Raw genomic sequence first — 20,192 nt, 5'->3', positions numbered from 1 at the left:
CGGGAAACGTAGTTTTACCGTGGGTTGACATCAACGAGTAGACCGTTGACAACAATAAGGTTGACTTCATTTCCCACAATGCATGTGACTCCACACTGTTTGGCGGACGTCGATGACGTGTTCACACGTGATCGTGGTCCGCATCCGCTTGCTTCAGCGGGCAAGAACAGGCGTCGACATTTGCACTTCTCGGTTACGGTTTTGTAATTCGTAGACACTCAATTGTTTGCGTCAACTATGGAACCGCATTGGCATGAAATGAAATCATCATCATCTTCTGTCGACTGAACTAAGTTAAAAGTCACATTGAGCAGTATTGCGGTTCAATTTGGACCTTTTTCCTCGCGATGTATACTTTGTTGTCTGGATTCTACAAATACATGTTTCAGAAGGATGAATACTGGATTCTAATTCTCGGATTGGATAACGCTGGGAAAACGGTATGTTCAGCCTCATCTGTAGGAGGTGCTGTCATTGTTGGGATCGCCGTTCGGTTGTTGACGGATGTGAATTTTGTCATTAGAACTTTTGAAGTTACCCGAGTAAAGTTGAGGCCTACAATCCAGTGTTTTTGAATTCCTTATGTGACGACAAACGAGCGAGCTGGTTTCGCTCTCTTATCTGTGCTTGTCCTTGTCAACGGTCGACAGTCTCATCATGTATTTGCTATTGTTTACGTGTGCTATACATGACGGCGGTCAAGCCAGCCGTCTTTCACGTTGTCGTGGTCAAGCCAGCCGCTCTAGAAAGAAACGTGTGATAGGTGTTTTCAAAACATTTGAAGCATTGCAATGAAATCGTTAGAGGTGTATCTCCGTTAGAGGTGTGTCCCATGTGGGACGATCGTCCTGCACAGTTTGGGGTCAATCGGTCACATGGCCTGGGAGCTATTGAGCGAAAACGCTGATATTCCCGGTCGGAAGGACAATATGGTTTTGCTACATATCCACTGTTTTATGGTAATGATCAAATATAATGAATGCCATTGTTTAACTTATGTGTGATAACTGTGTGTTTATAGACCTTTTTGGAACAAACCAAAACAAAGTTCAGCAAGAACTATAAGGGAATGAATTTGTCCAAGATTACAAGTACAGTTGGACTGAACAGTAAGTGTGTGTCCCATGTTTGTATATGTTGATACTCTAGTTGCGGCTCCATTCTTGGTCTCAATTTGAATCTTTTACAGTTGGAACTATTGATGTGGGCAAAGCACGTCTAATGTTCTGGGATCTGGGAGGCCAGGAGGAACTTCAGTCTCTTTGGGACAAAGTAAGTAGCTTCTCGCGATGACAACCAATTGCGTCTACTATGTCAAAAGAGAGTTGCTGCTAATTGAATCTCGACAGGTCAGAATGTTTAAAAACCATATGTTAGGGCTAGAAATAATTGCAACTCCTTCGGGTGGCATCCATCCATCCATTCATCATCCTTCTTCAAAGAACAAAAGAGTTGAGAACGTTGCGCGAGAGAGATATTCCTATCCATTGAACAATGTTTGTTTTCCCATTTAGTACTATGCAGAGTCCCACGGAGTTATCTATGTGATCGACTCAACTGATGAAGAACGACTTTCGGAATCAAAGGAAGCCTTCGGTAAGTCACCCTACACACTGGAGTCGAGTTGCGGACTTGCAGTAATCATTCTCTGGCTAGTTCCAAGCTATGCTAATTGCTAAGCTAACCTAAGATTGACACAGCAATCAAATGAACTCCACTCATTTATGCATTGAATTGTATTTGTCTCTTTGTGAATTGTGATGCTTCCTTTTTCACCTGATTGCAGAGAAAATGATAAGCAGCGATGTGTTGGAAGGTGTCCCGCTCCTTGTTCTGGCCAACAAACAGGACGTACTGGTACGGTAGAGTTCTAGTGCGATAAAGGGATCCATCCATCCATCCATCCATCCATCCATCCATCCATCCATCCATCCATCCATCCATCCATCCATCCATCCATCCATCCATCCATCCATCCATCCATCCATCCATCCATCCATCCATCCATCCATCCATCCATCCATCCATCCATCCATCCATCCATCCATCCATCCATCCATCCATCCATCCATCCATCCATCCATCCATCCATCCATCCATCCATCCATCCATCCATCCATCCATCCATCCATCCATCCATCCATCCATCCATCCATCCATCCATCCATCCATCCATCCATCCATCCATCTCCATTTTCTTCCCTGTGGTTATTTGCAAAATGTTCGAATGTGAGAATCAAATGCTTCAATTCCAACGTAGAGTGGATGTTGCCGGAATCCTCCCCAATTCACTCGACACAGTTTGGTTGCTTCACCTTTTGTGTCTGCTCTTTCATCAGAACTGTTTGTCCGTACCAGATATTAAAACAGCCTTCAGTGACTGTGCACCCAAGATTGGCAAGCGAGATTGTTTGGTCCAACCATGCACTGCCTTGTCAGGGTGAGTAGACCGCTCGAGTAATGCCACTGAGAACATGATGCTAGCTCAATTCTATTTCCATCTCTGATGCAGGGAGGGAGTCAACGAAGGCATCGAATGGATGGTGAAGTGTGTGATCAGGAACATTCACAGGCCCCCCAGACAGAAGGACATCACATAGAAGGGAATCAAAGGCCTTTCCTTTCATTTTGGACTCTTCATCTCGAACATTAGAGCTGAAATTTCACCCTGTCTGCTCTGACTGTGACCAACTTGACTCTTTTCAGGGAGTGGCTGATGGCGTAGGGGTACACTTGCGTGTCTCGCGTGCCGACATCGTGAGTTCGATACCCACATATGACGGTGTGAATGTTTGTGTGTGAGTGACGGTGTGAATGTGTGTATGAATGACCCAAAAAAAAAAAAAAGCTTGACTCTTTTCTGGTTTCGGAATGACAGACAAGAGTGTCTCTCACTGATATTAAACGGTTATCTTTCCTCACATTTGTAAAGATTGTCAACTTCATATGATTTTTGTAAGCGTCAACATTCCCATTGGATAACGTTTAATGATAGTTCAATGCCAGCAATGAAATCGCGCAAGCGACCTCACAGTGGAGGTCTGCATGCAGCCAGGAAGACCTTTATTTTGAAATGAACCGCGCGCATATCCTGTCCCGCCACTGTGGAGACTCCACCGGAAGCGACCGCACAGTGGCGGCTTTATTTTGATATGAACCGCGTGCATATCAAAATGTGTCATTAAGTTTTAACTTGGATGCCCACAACAGCTCTACTTCTAATTGAATACCACAACAATGGAAAAATAAATACTTACATATTCAAGAATCGATTGAAGAAGTGTTTTTCAGAAGATGAATGCATAGTTATGAAAGAGAATGTATTACCTCTGTGAAAAATGAACTAAAATGTGTGGTGAAGGTACTCTATAGAGTAAATCTAGTAGATTTACATCATTGAATAAAAAGTGACGCCGATATGGCTTAGTATTTGGAAGTACGCGCCCGTCAGCTGACCTCAAACAGCGGGCTTTTATTTTGATAGGCGCGGAAGTTTATGCCCACATATCGCGATGCCTTGACTAGCATTTCCTGTCCACCGTGCCACCCATCTCGTTTCTTTCATGTCACGGCCGTTCACTATACGAATAAGTCGTGGCATTAATACTGCTGCGTTGCCGACGAAAGCATGCGGACACATTCCTTTGTTAAGTTTGAATCATTGGATCCACGATGAGCACACTTGGCGACAACTGGCGGAGACGCACGAGGAGCTCGCGAGCCAGCAACAAGCTAACAGGAGAAGGAGCTGACGAGTCCGCCGTGCTACGATGCCTGAGCGAGGCCAACGCAGGAGAGGATCATGAGATGGCGGATGATATCGGCTTCTTGAAGCAAGACGGCTTGGATAGGAAGGTCATGGCCCCGCGCTACAGCCTGCTCCGTGAAATCGGCAGGGGAACATATGGTGTCGTGTACGAAGCGGTGGCCCGTAGGTCTGGTGCGAGGGTCGCCGTCAAGAAGCTCCGGTGCGACGCACCGGAAAACGTCGAACTCGCCCTCCAGGAGTTCTGGGCGCTAACAAGTTTGGAGAAACGCCACCAAAATGTTGTGCAATTAGAAGAGTGTGTTCTGCAAAGAAACGGAATGGCCCAAAAGATGAGCCACGGCAACAAACGGTCCAAACAGTATCTGCGGCTTGTGGAAACGTCTCTCAAAGGTACAAATCGTCCTTTTTCTTTCTCAAAGGTACAAATCGTCGGTTTTCTTTCCCAACGGCTGGCTGGCTGGCTGGCTGGCTGTGCCAAGCCAAGCCACCCACCCCTTGAAGGGGAGGGACAGTGCGAGCTAGTGCTGTCAAGTCCAGTAAGCTTGAGCGACGCGACGTGACGGACGCTGCATCTTCTTTCTGGGGGCGTAACGTAACGTAACGTAACGTGCCGTAGTGTCGCCGCCGCCGCCGCCATGACACGGTTGGCTTTATTGGGGGAAGGGACACTTTGTGTTTTCATGACACAAGCCAGCCGTATCGAGAGTAATAGTGTTGGGCCAATCGTCACTTCCATGTAATTCATTACCAGGGAAAGACTTGACTTGCTCCAAAACGTTCAATGATGAATCGCCATTTTTGTGCAGTCGCGTAGACCAGTACTTGGTTGAACAACAATGTACTACTACGATGTGATGTGTTGCGTTGTGTACGTCGCAGGTGAACGAGTGCTGACGCCTCCGGAGGAGCCATGTTACTTGTGGTTCGTCATGGAGTTCTGCGAAGGAGGTGACCTCAACCAGTTCATTCTGTCTCGACGCCCCGACTCGCAAACCAACAACAGCTTCATGTTACAGCTCACCAGCGCTGTGGCTTTCTTACACGAGAACAAGATCGTACACAGAGACCTGAAACCGGACAACATCCTCATCTCGGAGCGGTCGGGGACCCCTGTCCTCAAGGTTGCCGATTTTGGCCTGAGCAAGGTTTGCGCCGGTTTGGCCAATAGCAAGGAGAGCAAAGAAGTTGAGGACAAAAGCAAGAGCGTCGTCAACGTCAACAAGTTTTGGTTGTCGTCGGCGTGCGGCTCGGACTTCTACATGGCCCCCGAAGTGTGGGAGGGCCACTACACGGCCAAGGCTGACATCTTTGCTCTGGGCATCATCATTTGGGCCATGTTGGAAAGAATTACTTTTATCGACGCCGAGTCCAAGCGAGAGCTCCTGGGAACGTACGTGAGACGAGGAGCTGACATTGTGCCCGTGGGCGAGGCGCTGTTAGGAAATCCAAAGATGGTGCTCAATATCCCCCAGAAGCACAGGTCGTGCATGTCTGACGGCGTGCGGAAGCTACTGTTGGACATGCTGGCCGTTAACCCTCAGGACCGGCCCGACGCTTTCCAGCTCCAGACCAGAATGGACCAGCTTGCGTGTCCTACGTGATGAATCATTTTGCAGGTAAAGCTCTTGACGTCTCTCCGACGTAGTATTTCAGAAGAAGAAGAAAAAAAGAAAGAAAAAAGACGCCTCAACAACCATGATTTAATCCAAACCAAAATGTTCTTGTGTGTCTGCAGACATTACCTGGCTGGAGCTGCTACTTCACTGAAATGTCCCTGTTGTATGTGACCAATGTGAAGTTGAAGGAGGAAAGCCACTTGTGATCTTAACATCAATAACGAATCCCCGAATGACCTTTTTTGATTGTCCTAATAAAGGAAGGAACCTTAAATCTCCGGGGAACAAACACCTCCGCTGTCATGGTGCAAAAGAAAATGGCCAATTATTTTGGTGCAATTCGCTGATTCTAATGTTCATGTAACGCTCCTCCCCATATTTAATTTTACTGCTGTCTGTCACAACTTCAATTTCTACGACGGCCTCATGCCAGCTTAATAAATCCATCATTTTATTCAGGGCTTTGTTTGTGTACAAGATGTGTGTCAAGTTAGACACTTGAAGCACAGACCGACCGACCGGTTGAAGCACAGCTGATAGCGGCTTTCCACTCAGCACACCTCATAGTGCCTTTGCTCAAGTCAATGCTTGGCCTTTCTTGAGTGTTGTTTTTCAAGGAACACGAATGCTCTTGATTTTTGTGTTTGCATTTGTCGATGAAGATGTGGCGTGCTGTGCTGTTCTGCGAAGCTGGCACCACGCACGCATGCACGCACGCACGCACGCACGCACGCACGCACTGTTGTTCATAATATTTCTCACAAGCGCCCTTCATGTTCCAAGAGCAGTTATGTTGATGCGTTTGATTCTTCGAAATGCTTTGCCTTCAGCAAAAGTCGAGTGAGCCTTTCTTTTCCACCCTTACCAAAGAGTCCAAATGCACTACCTCGCCTTTTTTGCTGAGCCTTTCGTTTGTTTCCAGCAAAGACATTCCACGACCAGTTCAAAAAGGCAGTTTTGCAAAGCAAATGTCCCTTTCAGCCATTGCGGGAATTTGTGCACTCGAGGCCTCTAACTTTAAACGAGATTAGGAATCATTTTGCCCTTTCCCGATGTGTCCAAACAAACCTTTTGGTTCTGATTAACGTGTACCCTCTCACGTGTCTTATTTCATTTGCCTTATTTCGCTTTGAATCTCCCACTTGGAAAAAAAATGCAGGGTAGAAAGGATTTTCTTGAATTGAGATGATAAGCTCACTTTTCTGCCTTTATCTTTATTATTATTATTTAAAAGGGGCTTGGGGCATTGTAATGGCCTAAGCAATGTTGGTGATCCATTCTCAGCAACATGAGAAATGTTTGGGGGCTAGAATGTACTATGCAATGGTCACATGGCAAAAAGTGAACATCCTTGTGCTGATGATTGCATGAAGCCTTTCTTCAAACTTCTGTTTTCTGTGCCTCACACTTGGAGTGCAGAGAATGCCACTGCTTCCTTTCAATCACGCTTGGAAATAAAGTACCACTACTCATATCCTTTGTTTTTGACTTTCTATTTATCCTGGGAATCAATGTGTTAGATTTTTTTGTGTGCAATATATTTGATAAAATCATTTCATCCTTTATTTCAAAAAAAAAAAAAAGTTAATATCATGCTTAACTTATGACTAACGCGCTTGCTTGGTTCATTTCTATCCTGAGTGGAGAGTCAATCTGCGTTTCCCTTTGCGTCCACTGGGTGGCACAAGACAATGGGGGGAAAAAATAGACGCGTTATCGTTTCCAAATTAACTGACGTCTATTATCATTTACAATACTCATAGTGAGAGTAAGTTTGCTTGACTCTCATTAGCATGCATAAATGATGTCAAACGGATTTAGAATACACAAAAGAGTGAGAGCAGTTTACGAGTGCCTTATCAACTCAGGACAAGAACCATTCCGGGAACTTAAAGTCATGTAGTAGTTGTCTTTCTAAAATCCGTATAAAGTTAGAATCATTGGAACATGTCCACACATTGACGCTGTCCCTGTGGTTGGTTGGTCTCCGTCTACTTGAACGCGTTCACCCACGCCAAGTTCCAGGCCAGTCAGTCAGTCAGTCAGTCGAGTCAGGTCGACACGAGAGGAGACGAAACGAGACGAGACGAGAGCGCGACTTATGACGTAAGTAGTTTGCCGCGCACTGATGATGGCGGTGCGTGAACGCGCAGTGAAAGTAATGGCTGCTCTTGATCGGCGGGTGCCTAGCCTCGATGATTTCGTGGGTCAAAGCTGGACTGCTTGGACCGAGTGGGCCGGGGTGACAGCACCTCATGGTAAGAGAGCATAATGACGCCACGACTGGCTGTTACAAATCCGTTTCACCCAAAAGCCAGGGTTTATTTTCGTCAAAACGTAGGGCAGAGCTAGCCATGTTACCCAAACAAAGACCCTGCCGGGTCCTAGCGCTGGATGGGTAACATGTTGCTCTCCCTCCACTGGCTCCATCTGCATAGGAGTTGGCATGAAAAAATGACCGGCCCAACTAATATGGCCCATTGTCCTTTGGATTCTGCTGTTGGGGCTCATGCAACTAGGGCTTGTCGACTGTTGCCACTCTTGATCAGACCAAACCGGGCAGCGGGGACATCAGGGCAGAATGAAGCTAGTAGTATGGCTGTGCCCGCCCGCCTGCTCGCCTGCCTGCCTGCCTGCCTGCCTGCCTGCATGCCTGCATGCCTGCCTGCCCGCCCGCAACTTCTTTCCGGCAAAAGCTAGGCTAGCTTGCTAATAAGCGAGACATCCAAATGGTTGACTTGCTTAGCGTTAGCATGCCAGCTCGAGGCTGGATGACCAGCTCGAGGCTGGATGATCCTGAGCGTACACACCGACCACCCGGGTGATAGAGGAGGAGTCTGATGCTGCTGCCACCATGCAAATGCTGGCCCAGCCAGCCTTTGCTACTGTATATCAAACGCCACTTTCCGTCTTATTCCGGTACTTCACCCCGATTTCTTTCGCGAGACGTGTCCACGTCCAATGTACTGACGTTGGCCATGTTTGCGCACTCGAGGACAGTTCTTTTCCCAAATAGTTGGCCCTTGCCAGCTTCCAGTATTTTGCGCTCACCCATTGTTTGGCATCCATCCAGTTGCAACTCTGCTTACAACTCACCAATAGAGCCTGGCTACACACATTCATATTCTTGTTTTTCATTCAGTGACCTGTGCACCCGTTTGCTCAACTTAGTTTAATGTCACGTTTTTGTGCATACATATTTCTCCTTTCAAGTAGAACTTGCTTTGCAGTAATTGACTGTACAACTTCATATGGTGATGGAGCATATTGAAAATATTCTTGTGGTTTTTTTTTAGGGGCTGATGTGGATGACTGCAGTAAAAATGGCAAAAAGGCTGCAGAGGCAATGTCACTCAGCAAGGAGGGTAAGTCTCGCATAAGTTCTTTTGAAAAACTTTAAGATGAGTTTGTAGTTGTTGTTTGAAGAGTGAAACGGAAGGTCATTTTTGTTCCTCTCACAGACATGTCGATCTTCGGCCTGTACCCCGGCTACGACGACTTCTACCTTGTGGTGTGTAGCCACTGTGCTCAAGTAGTGAAACCACAAGCGTTTGAGAAGCACTGCGAGAGGCGACACGGTCCTCTGGCCAAACTTTACGCCCGAATACGTTCTCCGACCCCTCAGTCCCAGCAGAGGCCCCATCACGGCCATCCTCCTTCTCAGGGGACCAATTCCATTCCCGCTTCAGCGTGGGATGGTCGAGGAGGCCAAGGCGGTGGCGGCGGCGGCGGATCAGTAAGAGCAGCCCTACAAGCCCCTCCCACGCCACCTCAGCACAGACCTGCCAAAAACACAAAGGATGGAGCCAGGTAATCACAAATGGAATGTTTTTGGATTTCTGTGGTGCCTATGGAGGAATATTGTAATGATGGCTTATCTGTCATCAACAGACATTCCCCACTGGAAAAATCCTCCCACAACTGCAGCAGCAGCAGCAGCAGTAGTAGTAGTTGTAGCAGCAGCAGCAGCAGCAGCAGCAGCAGCAGCAGCAGCAGCAGCAGCAGCTGCAGCAGCAGCAGCAGCAGCAGCAGCAACTGCAGCAGCCACACAGATTCATCAGTGTTCAAGCAGCCCCCGCCTCTGGACTCTCCGATTAGCTCGCCACCTTCATCCATCAGAGACCCCCCGTGGCCGCACGGAGGCACCCCGCCTGGTAGGCCTTCACCCTCCCAAAGAAAGGATTCTTCTCCAGCAAGCCACCACCGTATTCCCAGGCCATACAACAAAGTGGCCTCCAGTAAGTGCTGGCCTTCATGTAAGGAAGATAGCTTTTGGAAGCTCCATGCTCATCTTGGACTTTGTGATTGTCAATGTAACAATGAAATGTGTTCCAAGTTGCTTTGAGTGCCAATGCTTCTCTGTGCTTCTAGAAAGAGAGTGTGACTTGGACAAACACTGCGGTGTCCTTGATCCTGACCGAAAAAAAGTCTGCACTCGCCTTCTGACATGCAATGTAAGCTCCAAACATTCACATTTGGACTTTTTCCCTTCCGATTATGAGCTCGACAACCGCGAACTCTCTTGTTTGTGAAATAACGGCGATCAACGCATACATTTTGTGTACATTTGTCCCAGCAAGAGTTGAGTCGTTTGAACTTAAAAGGTGTATTTGGGCTACCGACCGACCGACCGTTATGATTTTTTTGAGGCCGATGTTGAAAAGGAGCTGACTCAATGTGTCCTATTCTTCAGATCCATTCCATCCATCAGCGTAGGAAGGTGCCGGGTCGCAGTAAGAATTTTGACCAGTTAGTGGCTGAACTCAAGACAAAGGTTCGCGACAAGGGCGCACAATCAGCCGAGGGAGGTTCTTCCTGCGGACGCTCCCCTAGCCCCGAGGCACCCGGAGAACAAGATGGGGGGGCTCCACCCTGTCGGAGACCTTTGGCCAGCCTCCCCGCTTTCAGGTTAGCGCTGCTGAAGGAAGCTACATCTTCAAAATGGTACTGGGCAATTTAGCATAAGGACTGCTTGCAGTGGCAGCCTTGATGGCACGGCATTGTGAGGAAGGAACATGCGTACATCTGTTGTAGCATATGTCCACAACCCGAGTTGCCCTTTTACGTACAAATGCTGCATTTATTTATTTATTTATTTATTTATTTATTTAATTTTGGGGGGGGGGGGGGAATCCCCGCCCAGATGACTTTTCTTAATTGTTCAAATGTGGTACCCACTGAAGCGGTTGCCTTTGCCTTTCCAGTCGCTCCACAGCTGTTTGGGAGAGCAGCCCTGAGGGTGACGGCCAAGCGCAAGATGAGGGGAGCCCTCTTGTCCACGGAACAATTTCCAGCGACGAAAGTGAGGCGGAAGGAACAGAGGACCCTGTTGATTTGCCATCTTCTGCGACGCACCCAAGACCAATAGCAGTGAGCATTTCTTGCTTTACAATATTGAGAAAAGAAACAAAGAAGTTTGTGCATGTTGATATTCAGTCGAGATGCAAAAAATCAGTCAATCAATCAATCAATCAATCTGGAATACAATGTGTCCGCTCTCCCCCAGATGTGCTCGTTTGGCAGCATTGTTTTGGGCCACGGCATCTACACATTTGACAGACGGCTTCACCACTTGAGGTCAGCTTTTAGTAGCATGCTCGAGCAGCACATCAGCGCCCATCTTTGGAAGTAAGTCAACTCTTTTTCTTGTTTCAATCGATTGTTTGGAAAATGTCAAATTGTTGGCAAATTGAAATCTTTCAACCAAATGACGATTTGTCGTCCGATGAACGAGAGGACACAAATGTTGGCCGTCTGTCTGTACGCCAGTATGATGCCCTCAGTACTTTGCATTATTGACAGCATCAAGTTGGTATGGCACTTTTGGCGCAGTCAAGATGCTTTGATAATGGCCACCGTTTCTGTTCCCTCGTTTTCCTTTTGACAATACGTTTCCGAGTGAGGTAAGTTTGCTGGCCAATCAAGTATCTCCTCTCATTCAATGTGTATTAAAACAACGTCAACAAAAACAACAACATTTCTTTTGAAGAAATCCACATTTTAGATCAATCACAGGTAATCATGCCAATTTGGACACTGAGAAATGGATTCAAGGCCCTGTTGTATTTTTGGGATTCCAGGAAAATACCTCAAGCCAGCAGCCATCCGTGTCCGACCCCCTCGCCCAAGCTTGGCCCCTCGTCGTCTCCCACTTCCTCGCTCTTGCATTGTAAAGTCCGATCAGCCGCTCATACCAAGTCCCCCCTCAAGAGCTCCTCGTCGTTCAGTCGTCTGCTGGGAAGACGCGCGACGTCCGAGAACTCTGCGAGTTGCGGGGGTGGCGCGGGAGGCGCTCACCCGCCGGCGTCTCCGGGTCATCCCGTGGTGGCTGCGCATCACGCCGGTCCGGGGCGGCCCAAGAATCCGGTCGGGCGTCCTAGCAAGCAGATGACCAAGCTGCGAGAGGACGCCGTAGCCGCCGCCACCGTCCGCAAAAGAAAAGCCCCATCGCAGGAAGGGGAGCATTCGGGCCCCAACAGGAACTGCGTTAGCCTCCAGGATCGGGGCCGCCCGCCCTCCATGGCCTCTTCTCCCGTTGCCGCCACCCCCCCGTCCTCCTCCAAAGCCCCTATTCTCTCACCTCTTCTCCACGGACAGACCAACGGTACGCTGTCGTCGCCCGGGAGCAAAGGCCGCCTCCAGCCTGAGTCGCACTCAGCAGCCGCCAAGACAGTCTGGACCTACAGACGGACTCATTCGGAGACTTCCTCCATGAAAACTTCCTACTGTCGGAATACACTGGGGGACTCGGGACCGCTCGGTCAAGGGGGCGGGCGGGCGTCGGAGCACCAGGGTTTGATGAAAAAACGCAAGGGGATGGGTCTGGAGGATCAGTCGCCCTTAGCGCAGCGCCTGGGCGTGCCGCCTTCCTCGTCCTCCTCCTCGTCCTCCTCCTCGTCCTCCTCCTCCTTGTCCACTCCCGCCTCCTCTTCTCCTCGCTCCAACTTCTACCCGTGGAAGGAAAGTAAGACTCCGGTCTCCGGCCTGGCTGGTGGCCTGGAGAAGAAGCTGGCCACACAGAAGGTGAGCTGTCGCTCCCAGGCTGTAACGGCAAACACGGCCATGCTATGAAACGGGCTGTCGGTCAGTCGGTGACGAATTGGTTGTTTTTTCTCGTCCCTCCTCCCGCAGCCAAAAGTGCACCATTAATTGTGCCTCCCTTGACGAGCCACAAGAGGGAGCCAGCTCGACTTGATCCCAGACAGGCAGCTGGATTGTGCCTGAGCACGTGCACGCTGTGTTCATGGTGCTTGTTTGAAAGGAACATTTGGAATGGATGGCTATGGACTTGAAATACCTCAAAATCATCCAGTTATGCTGCTAAATGAAATATGTTGGTTTCTTAAAAAAAAAAAAAAAAAAAAATTAAACATCTCCTTTATACTTACATTTTCTGGCTTTTCTATTTTTTCAAATGAAATGCACCAGTTGTGTGACTTTGCACTTGTGTACCTTGAAAGCTCTGCTTTATTTTGCAGCAAGCAAGCAGGCATGCGTGTGAAGTGACGTGGCGGCCAATCGAGGCTCCCTCCATATGAGTCAAAGGTTTGGAATTGATCCTGCTGCTTTTGTCTGCAGTCCCACCCGGTTGAGGTTAGCAATGTTACACTCACTTCCAACGTACATCATTTGCGCTTTGCAGCTGCTTTCCTTTGACTTTTTTTGTTCAACTCTGCTGCCTTGACAGCTGATTGGTCGTCTGTCGTCGTGGAGATGTCAGGGACCGTAGGTGGGGGCAGGCGAGGTGGGAAGCTCTGCGTTTCCGCGATGGCCCCTACGTTGTCCTCCTCCCAATTGAAGTCCCCAGCGTGGACGACAATGGCGCTGATATGCGCCTCTCTGTGAGTGTGTCCTCATTGACGCTGCCGGCGGGAGGATGGACGTGTCCCGTGGGCGCCTGGTCACGCTGTTACTCTGCTTTTTGAGTCTCCACGGGTCAGCAACCATCGACACAGGTTAGATCTCCACGCTCCAAAGTACGAAGGACACGTGTGTGCGTGCGTGCGCGCGCGCGCAAGCCTTGTGTGTAACGTGCTGCTTTCAGTTTATTGCTTAACTAACAGTCGTAATCCTTAAATGCTTTGACTATACGTACGTCTAACGTGACTTGAAGACCAATGAAGTTAGCTACTGGGCCTCAAATTTGACAAAAGAAAAATTCAGTTGTGAAGTCAGCTACTTATTTTTCCTCAATTTTGTATTAAAACAGCATGCGCAAACTCGCAAGTTCTATTTTTAGATGTATGTGAAAGCTGGGTCATATAAAGTAGCAATATAAATTTGTCATTTTTTCATTTGTCAGACTTAAATACTCATAGTTCATGTCTAGTCTTCTTTTCCTCACTTTTTGGAGTTGCGACTTTTTTTGTAAACAAAAAATGAGACAGGCGAGCTTCCCATATTGTCTGCATGCATTTGCTGTTATTCTACCAAGAATTTTGTGGAGGCTTTTCAATAGTGCGTGTGAATGAAGTTACCTCATTTCCCTTTAGTGTTTGGCAAACAACCAGCCTGAGCCCCCCCCCCCACACACACACACACACACACACACACATGTGCATGCACAAGTGCGTGTGTGCGCACCAAACGAATCGTGGCTTTCATTTATGACAATGTAGTTTTCAAAAAGCTCTGCCGAGTCGAGGGAATGAGCATTTCCCAGCGACCGACGGCAGGCTTTGAGACATTCCTGGAGGTCATTGCAGGAGGAGCTGATGGTTTCCCATGGAAACAGAGCTAATAAACTCCACGGGCGATTGTTCTCATTATTTGGCAGGGCGGCTGAGATGAGGCCGCCGTCAAAGCCGGCCGGATCTAGCTATCCTGCTCCGGCCCATGAAGTAACGCCGCTGCTTGTTTGATGGATGCTGCTTTTGCCACATTTTCAAACAATCAATTCAAGTTTACTACAGCTAAATAAGGAATACAAAAGTATCACATCTTGATGTGAAATAGTCCCATCTGCTTTTTCCAACCACTAAGCACAGAAATAGTTGTGTTATTTCAACAATGTCTCCCAAATGATGTGCATTCACAAAATGTATGATTTATTTGACAAACGTCACATGTTTCATTCGTGGTGGTCAGCAAATTGAAACAAAATGAGGTGTTTTTTTTTTCCCTCCATTCTTTTGCGCTGATTATGAATTTGCCCTTGTTTTTTTCTCTAGCACGCCAGGTTTGAATAACAACAACAACACCAATAATACAAATAATAATGTCATTTGTAAAATGATATATGGAGTATTATTCATTCGTGGAGGGTTCGACTTGTCAACAGGCGGACTTGTCACGATGTTTTTTAATCAATCAGTGCTGAAAATATTTTTAGGGACAGATAAAAGCATCTTTGATGTGTGCAGAGCACTGGCCGCTTGCAAGTCTGGTTGTAATGCTGATGGATTGCTCGCTGGTCTCCTCAGTGAATGTGGTGGATTTCTGCGGTCAGACCATCCGGGGCGACGGCATGATCATCAACTCCCATCAAGAATCCAAAAAGTACTACTTTGTCACAATGGGGACCGACTGCCATCTGACCATGCAAGGCAGCTCCCCGAAGGACAAGGTCCAGTTCCACTTTCGCTTTTTCCTTGTTTACAGTTTGTTGCGAGTTGCCCCTCTGAGCCCGGCGCCCCTGCTAGCACTGGATGCAAAAGTGGAGCCCACCTCTGGGGAAAGCTCAGGGGGGGATCCCTGTCACGCGGGCTCCTTCGTTCAGTTTTACGACGGACGGGACAGGAGCTCGCCTCTTCTCGGACCTCCTCTGTGTGGCAAGAGTCCACCGCGGCCGGTGCTCTCCACAGGAAACTACCTGACCCTGCGACTGGTCACCCGTGGTACTCAGCCCAGAGTGGACTTTGTGGGGGACTTCACATCCTTCAGACTTGGTAAACACGCATTTGCACACTTCCTGAGATGATTTGAGTCCTAAAGGTTCCCTAAATCTCCTCATGGTCACCCCCATCAAAGGGCACAAATAGATGGCACAATTTAGGAGGACTCTGTAGTTCATTTGCATCTCAATGGGAATGGGCATTCCTTTGAGGACAGCAAAGTGGACCGAGCAAGGAACCACAACGGAAGGCGCCACAACGGAAGGCGCCACAGCATGATAGCCCGCCTCTTTTGCGTGTTTATCGACGAATGTTTTGCCCCTCTTTGATGGAGACTGGTCACACTCACTCACTCACTCACTCACTCACTCACTCACTCACTCACTCACTCACTCACTCACTCACTCACTCACTCACTCACTCACTCACTCACTCACTCACTCACTCACTCTTCCTCCTCAGGTTTCAACCATTCTTTGTGCAGCAGTGAGCCTTACTTCACTTGCAGGAACGGAAAGTGTATCCCACTCAGTCTGGTGTGCGATGACAAGGGCATTGACAACTGCGGGGATGGGAGTGATCTGGAAGAAAATCTAACCACAGGGTGCAAAGGTCAGTCAGATTGATGTGTACATTCCTTTCGCGACTATCATCGATGCACAATCTTTGAATGTTACAGCCTGGAGCGGCTTATCTATGGAGCATTTGTTTTGGTCATACAAATTGGGACATTTTGGTTGTGTCCTTCATCAGCAGGTCAGCTTGTAGCAGCAGAGCAGCCAGCAACAGCAACGCCGCCGCCGCCGCCACCGCCACCTCCATCTTTTGTCAACTCCCCCACAGTGCCAACACACTTCAACTGTGGAATTCCACACAGCACTCCTAGTTATGAGTCTGTTTCCGGTAAGTCAAATCAAACTTTTTCTTTTTAAATCATCGTTGTAGGTCACTTCTTGAAACAGTCATTGTCTTGCAGACTCTCCTGCCTCTGTGTCCTTGTGGGTACTCTTCATGATTGTGGGTGGGCTGGTGGGATCGGCAGTGCTCTGCTGGTGCTGTTGGTCTCCCGGCTGGTTCCTGTGGCGCATAAGTATTTTCCGCTTTCTGTCACGCTGCAACTCACCGTGCGCCTCTTGCCAACTCTGCGTCAACAGCTGCGCTTCCAGCAAGGAACAGCGTCTGGCAAAAGTCAGCCCACAGCCACCGCCCAACGGTGTGCTCGTCACCGACGCTGACGAAAGGCTTTCTGCCGCCGCTGCCGCCGGGTTTTAAGCAAAAAGTACCACAAAAAGTCCAGTGTGAGGAATATTGAGCAAGAATTCCTCAACATGGACTTTGACTCACATCAAGCTTCTTTTGAGGAATTGGCTCATCTAAAATAGCTGAAAGCATTTGACTACAGGAAAAACTGTTTTTGTGATTTTGTGACTATGAAGAGCAGGGTGTAGACTTGTCTAGGATTGCAGCATGTTTCACTTGTCATGGGTTCTAGTTTTCTCTCTAAAACCTTGAAGAACATCTTATCAGGTGCTTCGTGTTTGTTATACGCCTAAATGGCCATTTTACGCCGACTTTGGGGTACAGAGTTTGAGAATCGCGTTAACCCCGAAAGCGCTTTGTATACAAAGTCTTGTGTTTTTTTTTTTTTTTTGTGTTTTTTTAGAAAGGCGTGCTTTTAGGCAGCCAAAGGGGTCTTTTGTTAGGGTCATTTAGGTCAGGCATGTTTCTGGGCAGCTGAAGGGGTCCTTTCTTACATTCATTTGGTCAGGCATGTTTACGGGCAGCCGAAGAGGGTCCTTTGTTACATTCATTTAGGCCAGGGGGTCCGTTTACGCCGCCCAAGTCTGTTGACGTTTTATTAAAAGAGAGGCAAATATCACGTAAATTGGTCATTTTGATGCTATGTGAATTGCATGGAAGAAAGAATAAAGCAGCCACTTATTCTACGACCGTGTCCGCCCACGCCTTTCACTTGAGGCGTTTCCGCCAACTTGGAATAGAATAGCATAGAATAGAATAGAATAGAATAGAATAGAATAGAATAGAATAGAATAGGTAAAGGAGTCATCGTGATCAAACAACTCCCTAGCGCTAAGGTTTACACCACGCTAGTCATTTAGCTTAGTACGTACCTTCAGGCTGTACTTGAGCCGGTTGGGGAAGATAACAGGACCAAAAGCCACTTGTGTCCTCACTTAGTCTGTCTTTTTTTCCCCAAAGTTCTTCTGTCCATCTGGACCGTTGCGTGTGGAAGATATTTACAATTCCCTTTGGTTCACAATTGCTCCAGTAGTGTGTGGGCCCCTAAAACCAGTTGAATTAGGCAAGACGAGATATATGTTGTACGTTTAAACTGTGACCTAATTCTTGATCCTAGATGTATATATTGACAAGAGCATGTCATAGACACCTGGGAACTGTCGTCCTGAAAGAAAAGATGTGTGTATTGCCCAGATAGATAGGATTCATGTGCCCTTTTTGTCACTGACTCCAGATGGAGTAGCTCAATAACATTTGCTCCAGCAGCCACGGTGTGTGTGTGTTGTGTGACGACATTACACACAACCTACAGCAGTCTTTTAAAGATTTTGAGTAAGACGCAAGGCCATAGGCCTAAAGCGGAAATATAGTGTTTCTAAGCTCCCCACGTTGCCAGGCAGCAACACACCAATGGACTTTTTTTTTTTTTTTTTAATCGGCCCAAGTGTACAAAATATGTGCATCAACGTATAATATACATGAGTCACACACATAAAGTTGTGCCTGTGTGTCACTCAAGATAAGGTCAACACTCCATTTGAATGTTTTTGTCATTAACTTGATATACGCGTTCTTTACTCTGGAAAAAAAGTTCAAATGGTAACGTAATGCTAAGTAGTGAGAAGGACCTTTGCTAAGCAATTGTGACATGTCTCTGTCTACAGTAAAAGAACAGACAATCCAATGTTGCTACATTAGGGGACTGTGGTTCAAATTGGAAAGTTTCCATCATTTTTGTCTCCATCCCTCTCAACCCTGTATCCACCCATTTTCTAGCTAGCATATATCCAGGCCGCTGTGGTGAGGCTTTAATTCCCAGCCAATATTAATGTTTTTAATTCTTCTGTTCACGTTTCCTGTTGTGATGCAAATGTTTTCCCGACAGCTGGCTCAGCTGCTAAGAAGAGATACGTATTTGTAATTGGCTAAAAACCATTACGTTATCTCACCTTTACAGCAGTCTCTGTTGTTCTCAGTGAGTCAGACAAAGTAACACACAGAGCTTGTTTGACTCAGGCCACAACTTCACATTGGGAATGTTGACTTTGGTATTCACTAACAACCTTTTCAAGTAAATCCTTGTTGAGCAAAAAAATAATCAATTATATATATATATATATATATATATATATATATATATATATATATATATATATATATATTTCCCTAATCCCATTGTCTCTTTAATTTGGCTCTCTATAGCTGACCCTTTGACCCCCGTTAAAGTGGTACAGCTTGTGGGTTCATGTTTGTGCTGGAGAGCCGGACTGTGGGAGCGTTAATGACTTTACTGATCTTTTGCGAGACACTTAAAGCACTGTAACCCAGCTTGAGGAAAGAAATAAAAATGCCTACTTCAGAGAGTGTGTGTGCGTGTGTGTGTGTGCGTGTGCGCGTGCGTGTGCATGTGTGTGTATGTGCGCGTGCGTGGGTGCTCGTGCGCGTGATAAATGATCAACTTGAGTTTTTTGGGTGTTAACATTTGGAGCCCATTGTAGATTTTATGGTGAAATAGCAATAAGAGTGTCTCTCAAAAGTTATCTGGTAAGTGGGAAGTCAAGCATAAAAGGGAGGGAGGGAGGCAGGCAGGCAGGCAGGTAGGTAGGCAGCCAGGCAGGCCGGCCGGCAGGCAGGCAGGCAGCCACGCAGGCAGGCAGCCACGCAGGCAGCCACGCAGACAGCCACGCAGGCAGCCACGCAGGCAGCCACGCAGGCAGCCACGCAGGCTGGCTAGGGAGGCAGGCAGGCAGGCCCTGCACTATCCACTAGACGAGATGGCTGAGTGAATGGCTTGTTTTACAACAACCTCTTTCTGAAAACACATTAATCATGCCTGCCGCAGCCAATTTAAGTCTACTGGTAGCAAAGATGAGACTCCTAAGAAAGATGAGATGGCAGTATGTACTCTATTAGACTTTAAAATATAAAATATACTTTATTGATGTGTACCAAAACATTGCAAGTACTATGTATTTCAAGAGTTGGGCTGCTTTAATTTTGCCGCTAGGGGGTGCTATATGACTACAACAATTGTAGTTGACCTTTCAAAACTAAAACAATACTGTACAACAGCGGTGCTCATAATAACCATCACAGTCTTGACATGAAAAGTGCTTGTGCAAGGAATAAAAAGGTGTGACACGTGCCTAAATAAATGAACAGTCACAGTTGAGTGTAAAAAGAGCGCTTGAAACTCATTTGCTCTTTTCATTCATGTGTTCAAGCAATGTTGCACTATATCTAGTGTTAACTTCTTGAAGCATGTAGCCGATTGGACAAACCTCTTTCACCTTGGAGCTTGGTAAAAGTCATGCTCTGGATGGTGTCCTGCTCACGCTCTTCCTTTTTGGGCCACACCTGGACTTTGCGTGGCGTCACGGAGGCAACGGTCCTCGGCTCCTCGGGCATCCCGAGGAGCATCTCCGTGTCGGCGGGCTCTTCCGAAGAGAACGGCCGAGACGCCATCTCCAGCAGTCCCATGACAGTCCCCACGAGTGCGAACACGGAGCCTATCAGGTAGACCTTGAGCAGATGTCGACTGGGTTTTTGGCGGAGCATCTCCTTGGCGAAGACCACCAACTCTTGCGTGCTTTCCATTTCCACTGGCTCTTCCGCTGATTGGCAAGAATTGGCTGGAGGCAGTGTTGTGATCTGGAAAAGTATCCAAATGAAAAGATCATCAATTCAATACGGAGGGCTAATGGTAGTTGGGAT

At 47.4% G+C, this 20,192-nt stretch overlaps 5 protein-coding genes across 9 annotated transcripts; 4 read left to right on the top strand and 1 right to left on the bottom strand.

Moving 5' to 3' along the window:
• The first annotated feature begins 120 nt into the window (after window positions 1-120).
• arfrp1 (ADP-ribosylation factor related protein 1) lies at window positions 121-3,268 on the top strand. 2 transcript variants are annotated; one of them, XM_049734778.2, is made up of 7 exons: window positions 121-440; window positions 1,022-1,109; window positions 1,190-1,272; window positions 1,515-1,596; window positions 1,787-1,857; window positions 2,359-2,440; window positions 2,513-3,268. In XM_049734778.2, exons 1-7 carry the CDS (start codon window positions 348-350, stop codon window positions 2,545-2,547), a joined length of 534 nt encoding a protein of 177 aa, XP_049590735.1. In that variant the 5' UTR covers window positions 121-347; the 3' UTR covers window positions 2,548-3,268. The 2 variants fall into 2 exon arrangements, with proteins under 2 accessions (XP_049590735.1, XP_049590734.1); XM_049734777.2 differs by having other exon boundaries at window positions 125-440; window positions 2,340-2,440.
• Window positions 3,269-3,501: 233 nt separating this feature from the next.
• On the top strand, window positions 3,502-6,859 carry LOC125977822 (serine/threonine-protein kinase 35). Its single transcript, XM_049734773.2, has 3 exons — window positions 3,502-4,159; window positions 4,649-5,385; window positions 5,505-6,859. The coding sequence occupies exons 1-2, from the start codon at window positions 3,673-3,675 to the stop codon at window positions 5,368-5,370; spliced, it is 1,209 nt and encodes a 402-aa protein (XP_049590730.1). The 5' UTR covers window positions 3,502-3,672; the 3' UTR covers window positions 5,371-5,385; window positions 5,505-6,859.
• Window positions 6,860-7,480: 621 nt separating this feature from the next.
• On the top strand, window positions 7,481-12,772 carry atxn7l2a (ataxin 7-like 2a). 2 transcript variants are annotated; one of them, XM_049734770.2, is made up of 11 exons: window positions 7,481-7,643; window positions 8,682-8,750; window positions 8,847-8,896; window positions 9,011-9,195; window positions 9,277-9,623; window positions 9,757-9,839; window positions 10,079-10,293; window positions 10,590-10,755; window positions 10,892-11,013; window positions 11,466-12,408; window positions 12,517-12,772. In XM_049734770.2, the coding sequence occupies exons 1-11, from the start codon at window positions 7,514-7,516 to the stop codon at window positions 12,532-12,534; spliced, it is 2,328 nt and encodes a 775-aa protein (XP_049590727.1). In that variant the 5' UTR covers window positions 7,481-7,513; the 3' UTR covers window positions 12,535-12,772. The 2 variants fall into 2 exon arrangements, with proteins under 2 accessions (XP_049590727.1, XP_049590725.1); XM_049734768.2 differs by having other exon boundaries at window positions 8,847-9,195.
• A 148-nt stretch (window positions 12,773-12,920) lies between these two features.
• On the top strand, window positions 12,921-18,837 carry ldlrad2 (low density lipoprotein receptor class A domain containing 2). Of its 3 annotated transcripts, XM_049734776.2 has the most exons (6): window positions 12,921-13,340; window positions 14,808-14,883; window positions 14,986-15,272; window positions 15,681-15,830; window positions 15,972-16,121; window positions 16,195-18,837. In XM_049734776.2, the coding sequence occupies exons 1-6, from the start codon at window positions 13,262-13,264 to the stop codon at window positions 16,488-16,490; spliced, it is 1,038 nt and encodes a 345-aa protein (XP_049590733.1). In that variant the 5' UTR covers window positions 12,921-13,261; the 3' UTR covers window positions 16,491-18,837. The 3 variants fall into 3 exon arrangements, with proteins under 3 accessions (XP_049590733.1, XP_049590732.1, XP_049590731.1); XM_049734775.2 differs by having other exon boundaries at window positions 14,808-15,272; window positions 15,975-16,121; XM_049734774.2 differs by having other exon boundaries at window positions 14,808-15,272.
• An 887-nt stretch (window positions 18,838-19,724) lies between these two features.
• Window positions 19,725-20,075, bottom strand: g0s2 (G0/G1 switch 2). The gene has a single exon (XM_068652391.1). The coding sequence runs from the start codon at window positions 20,073-20,075 to the stop codon at window positions 19,725-19,727; it is 351 nt and encodes a 116-aa protein (XP_068508492.1).
• Window positions 20,076-20,192: the final 117 nt, after the last annotated feature.

The sequence above is a fragment of the Syngnathus scovelli genome, chromosome 11, assembly GCF_024217435.2.
Source record: "Syngnathus scovelli strain Florida chromosome 11, RoL_Ssco_1.2, whole genome shotgun sequence".
NCBI lineage: Eukaryota > Metazoa > Chordata > Actinopteri > Syngnathiformes > Syngnathidae > Syngnathus > Syngnathus scovelli.
Note: the sequence above shows the minus strand (reverse complement) of the source record. Positions and strands in the feature narration are given on the sequence as shown.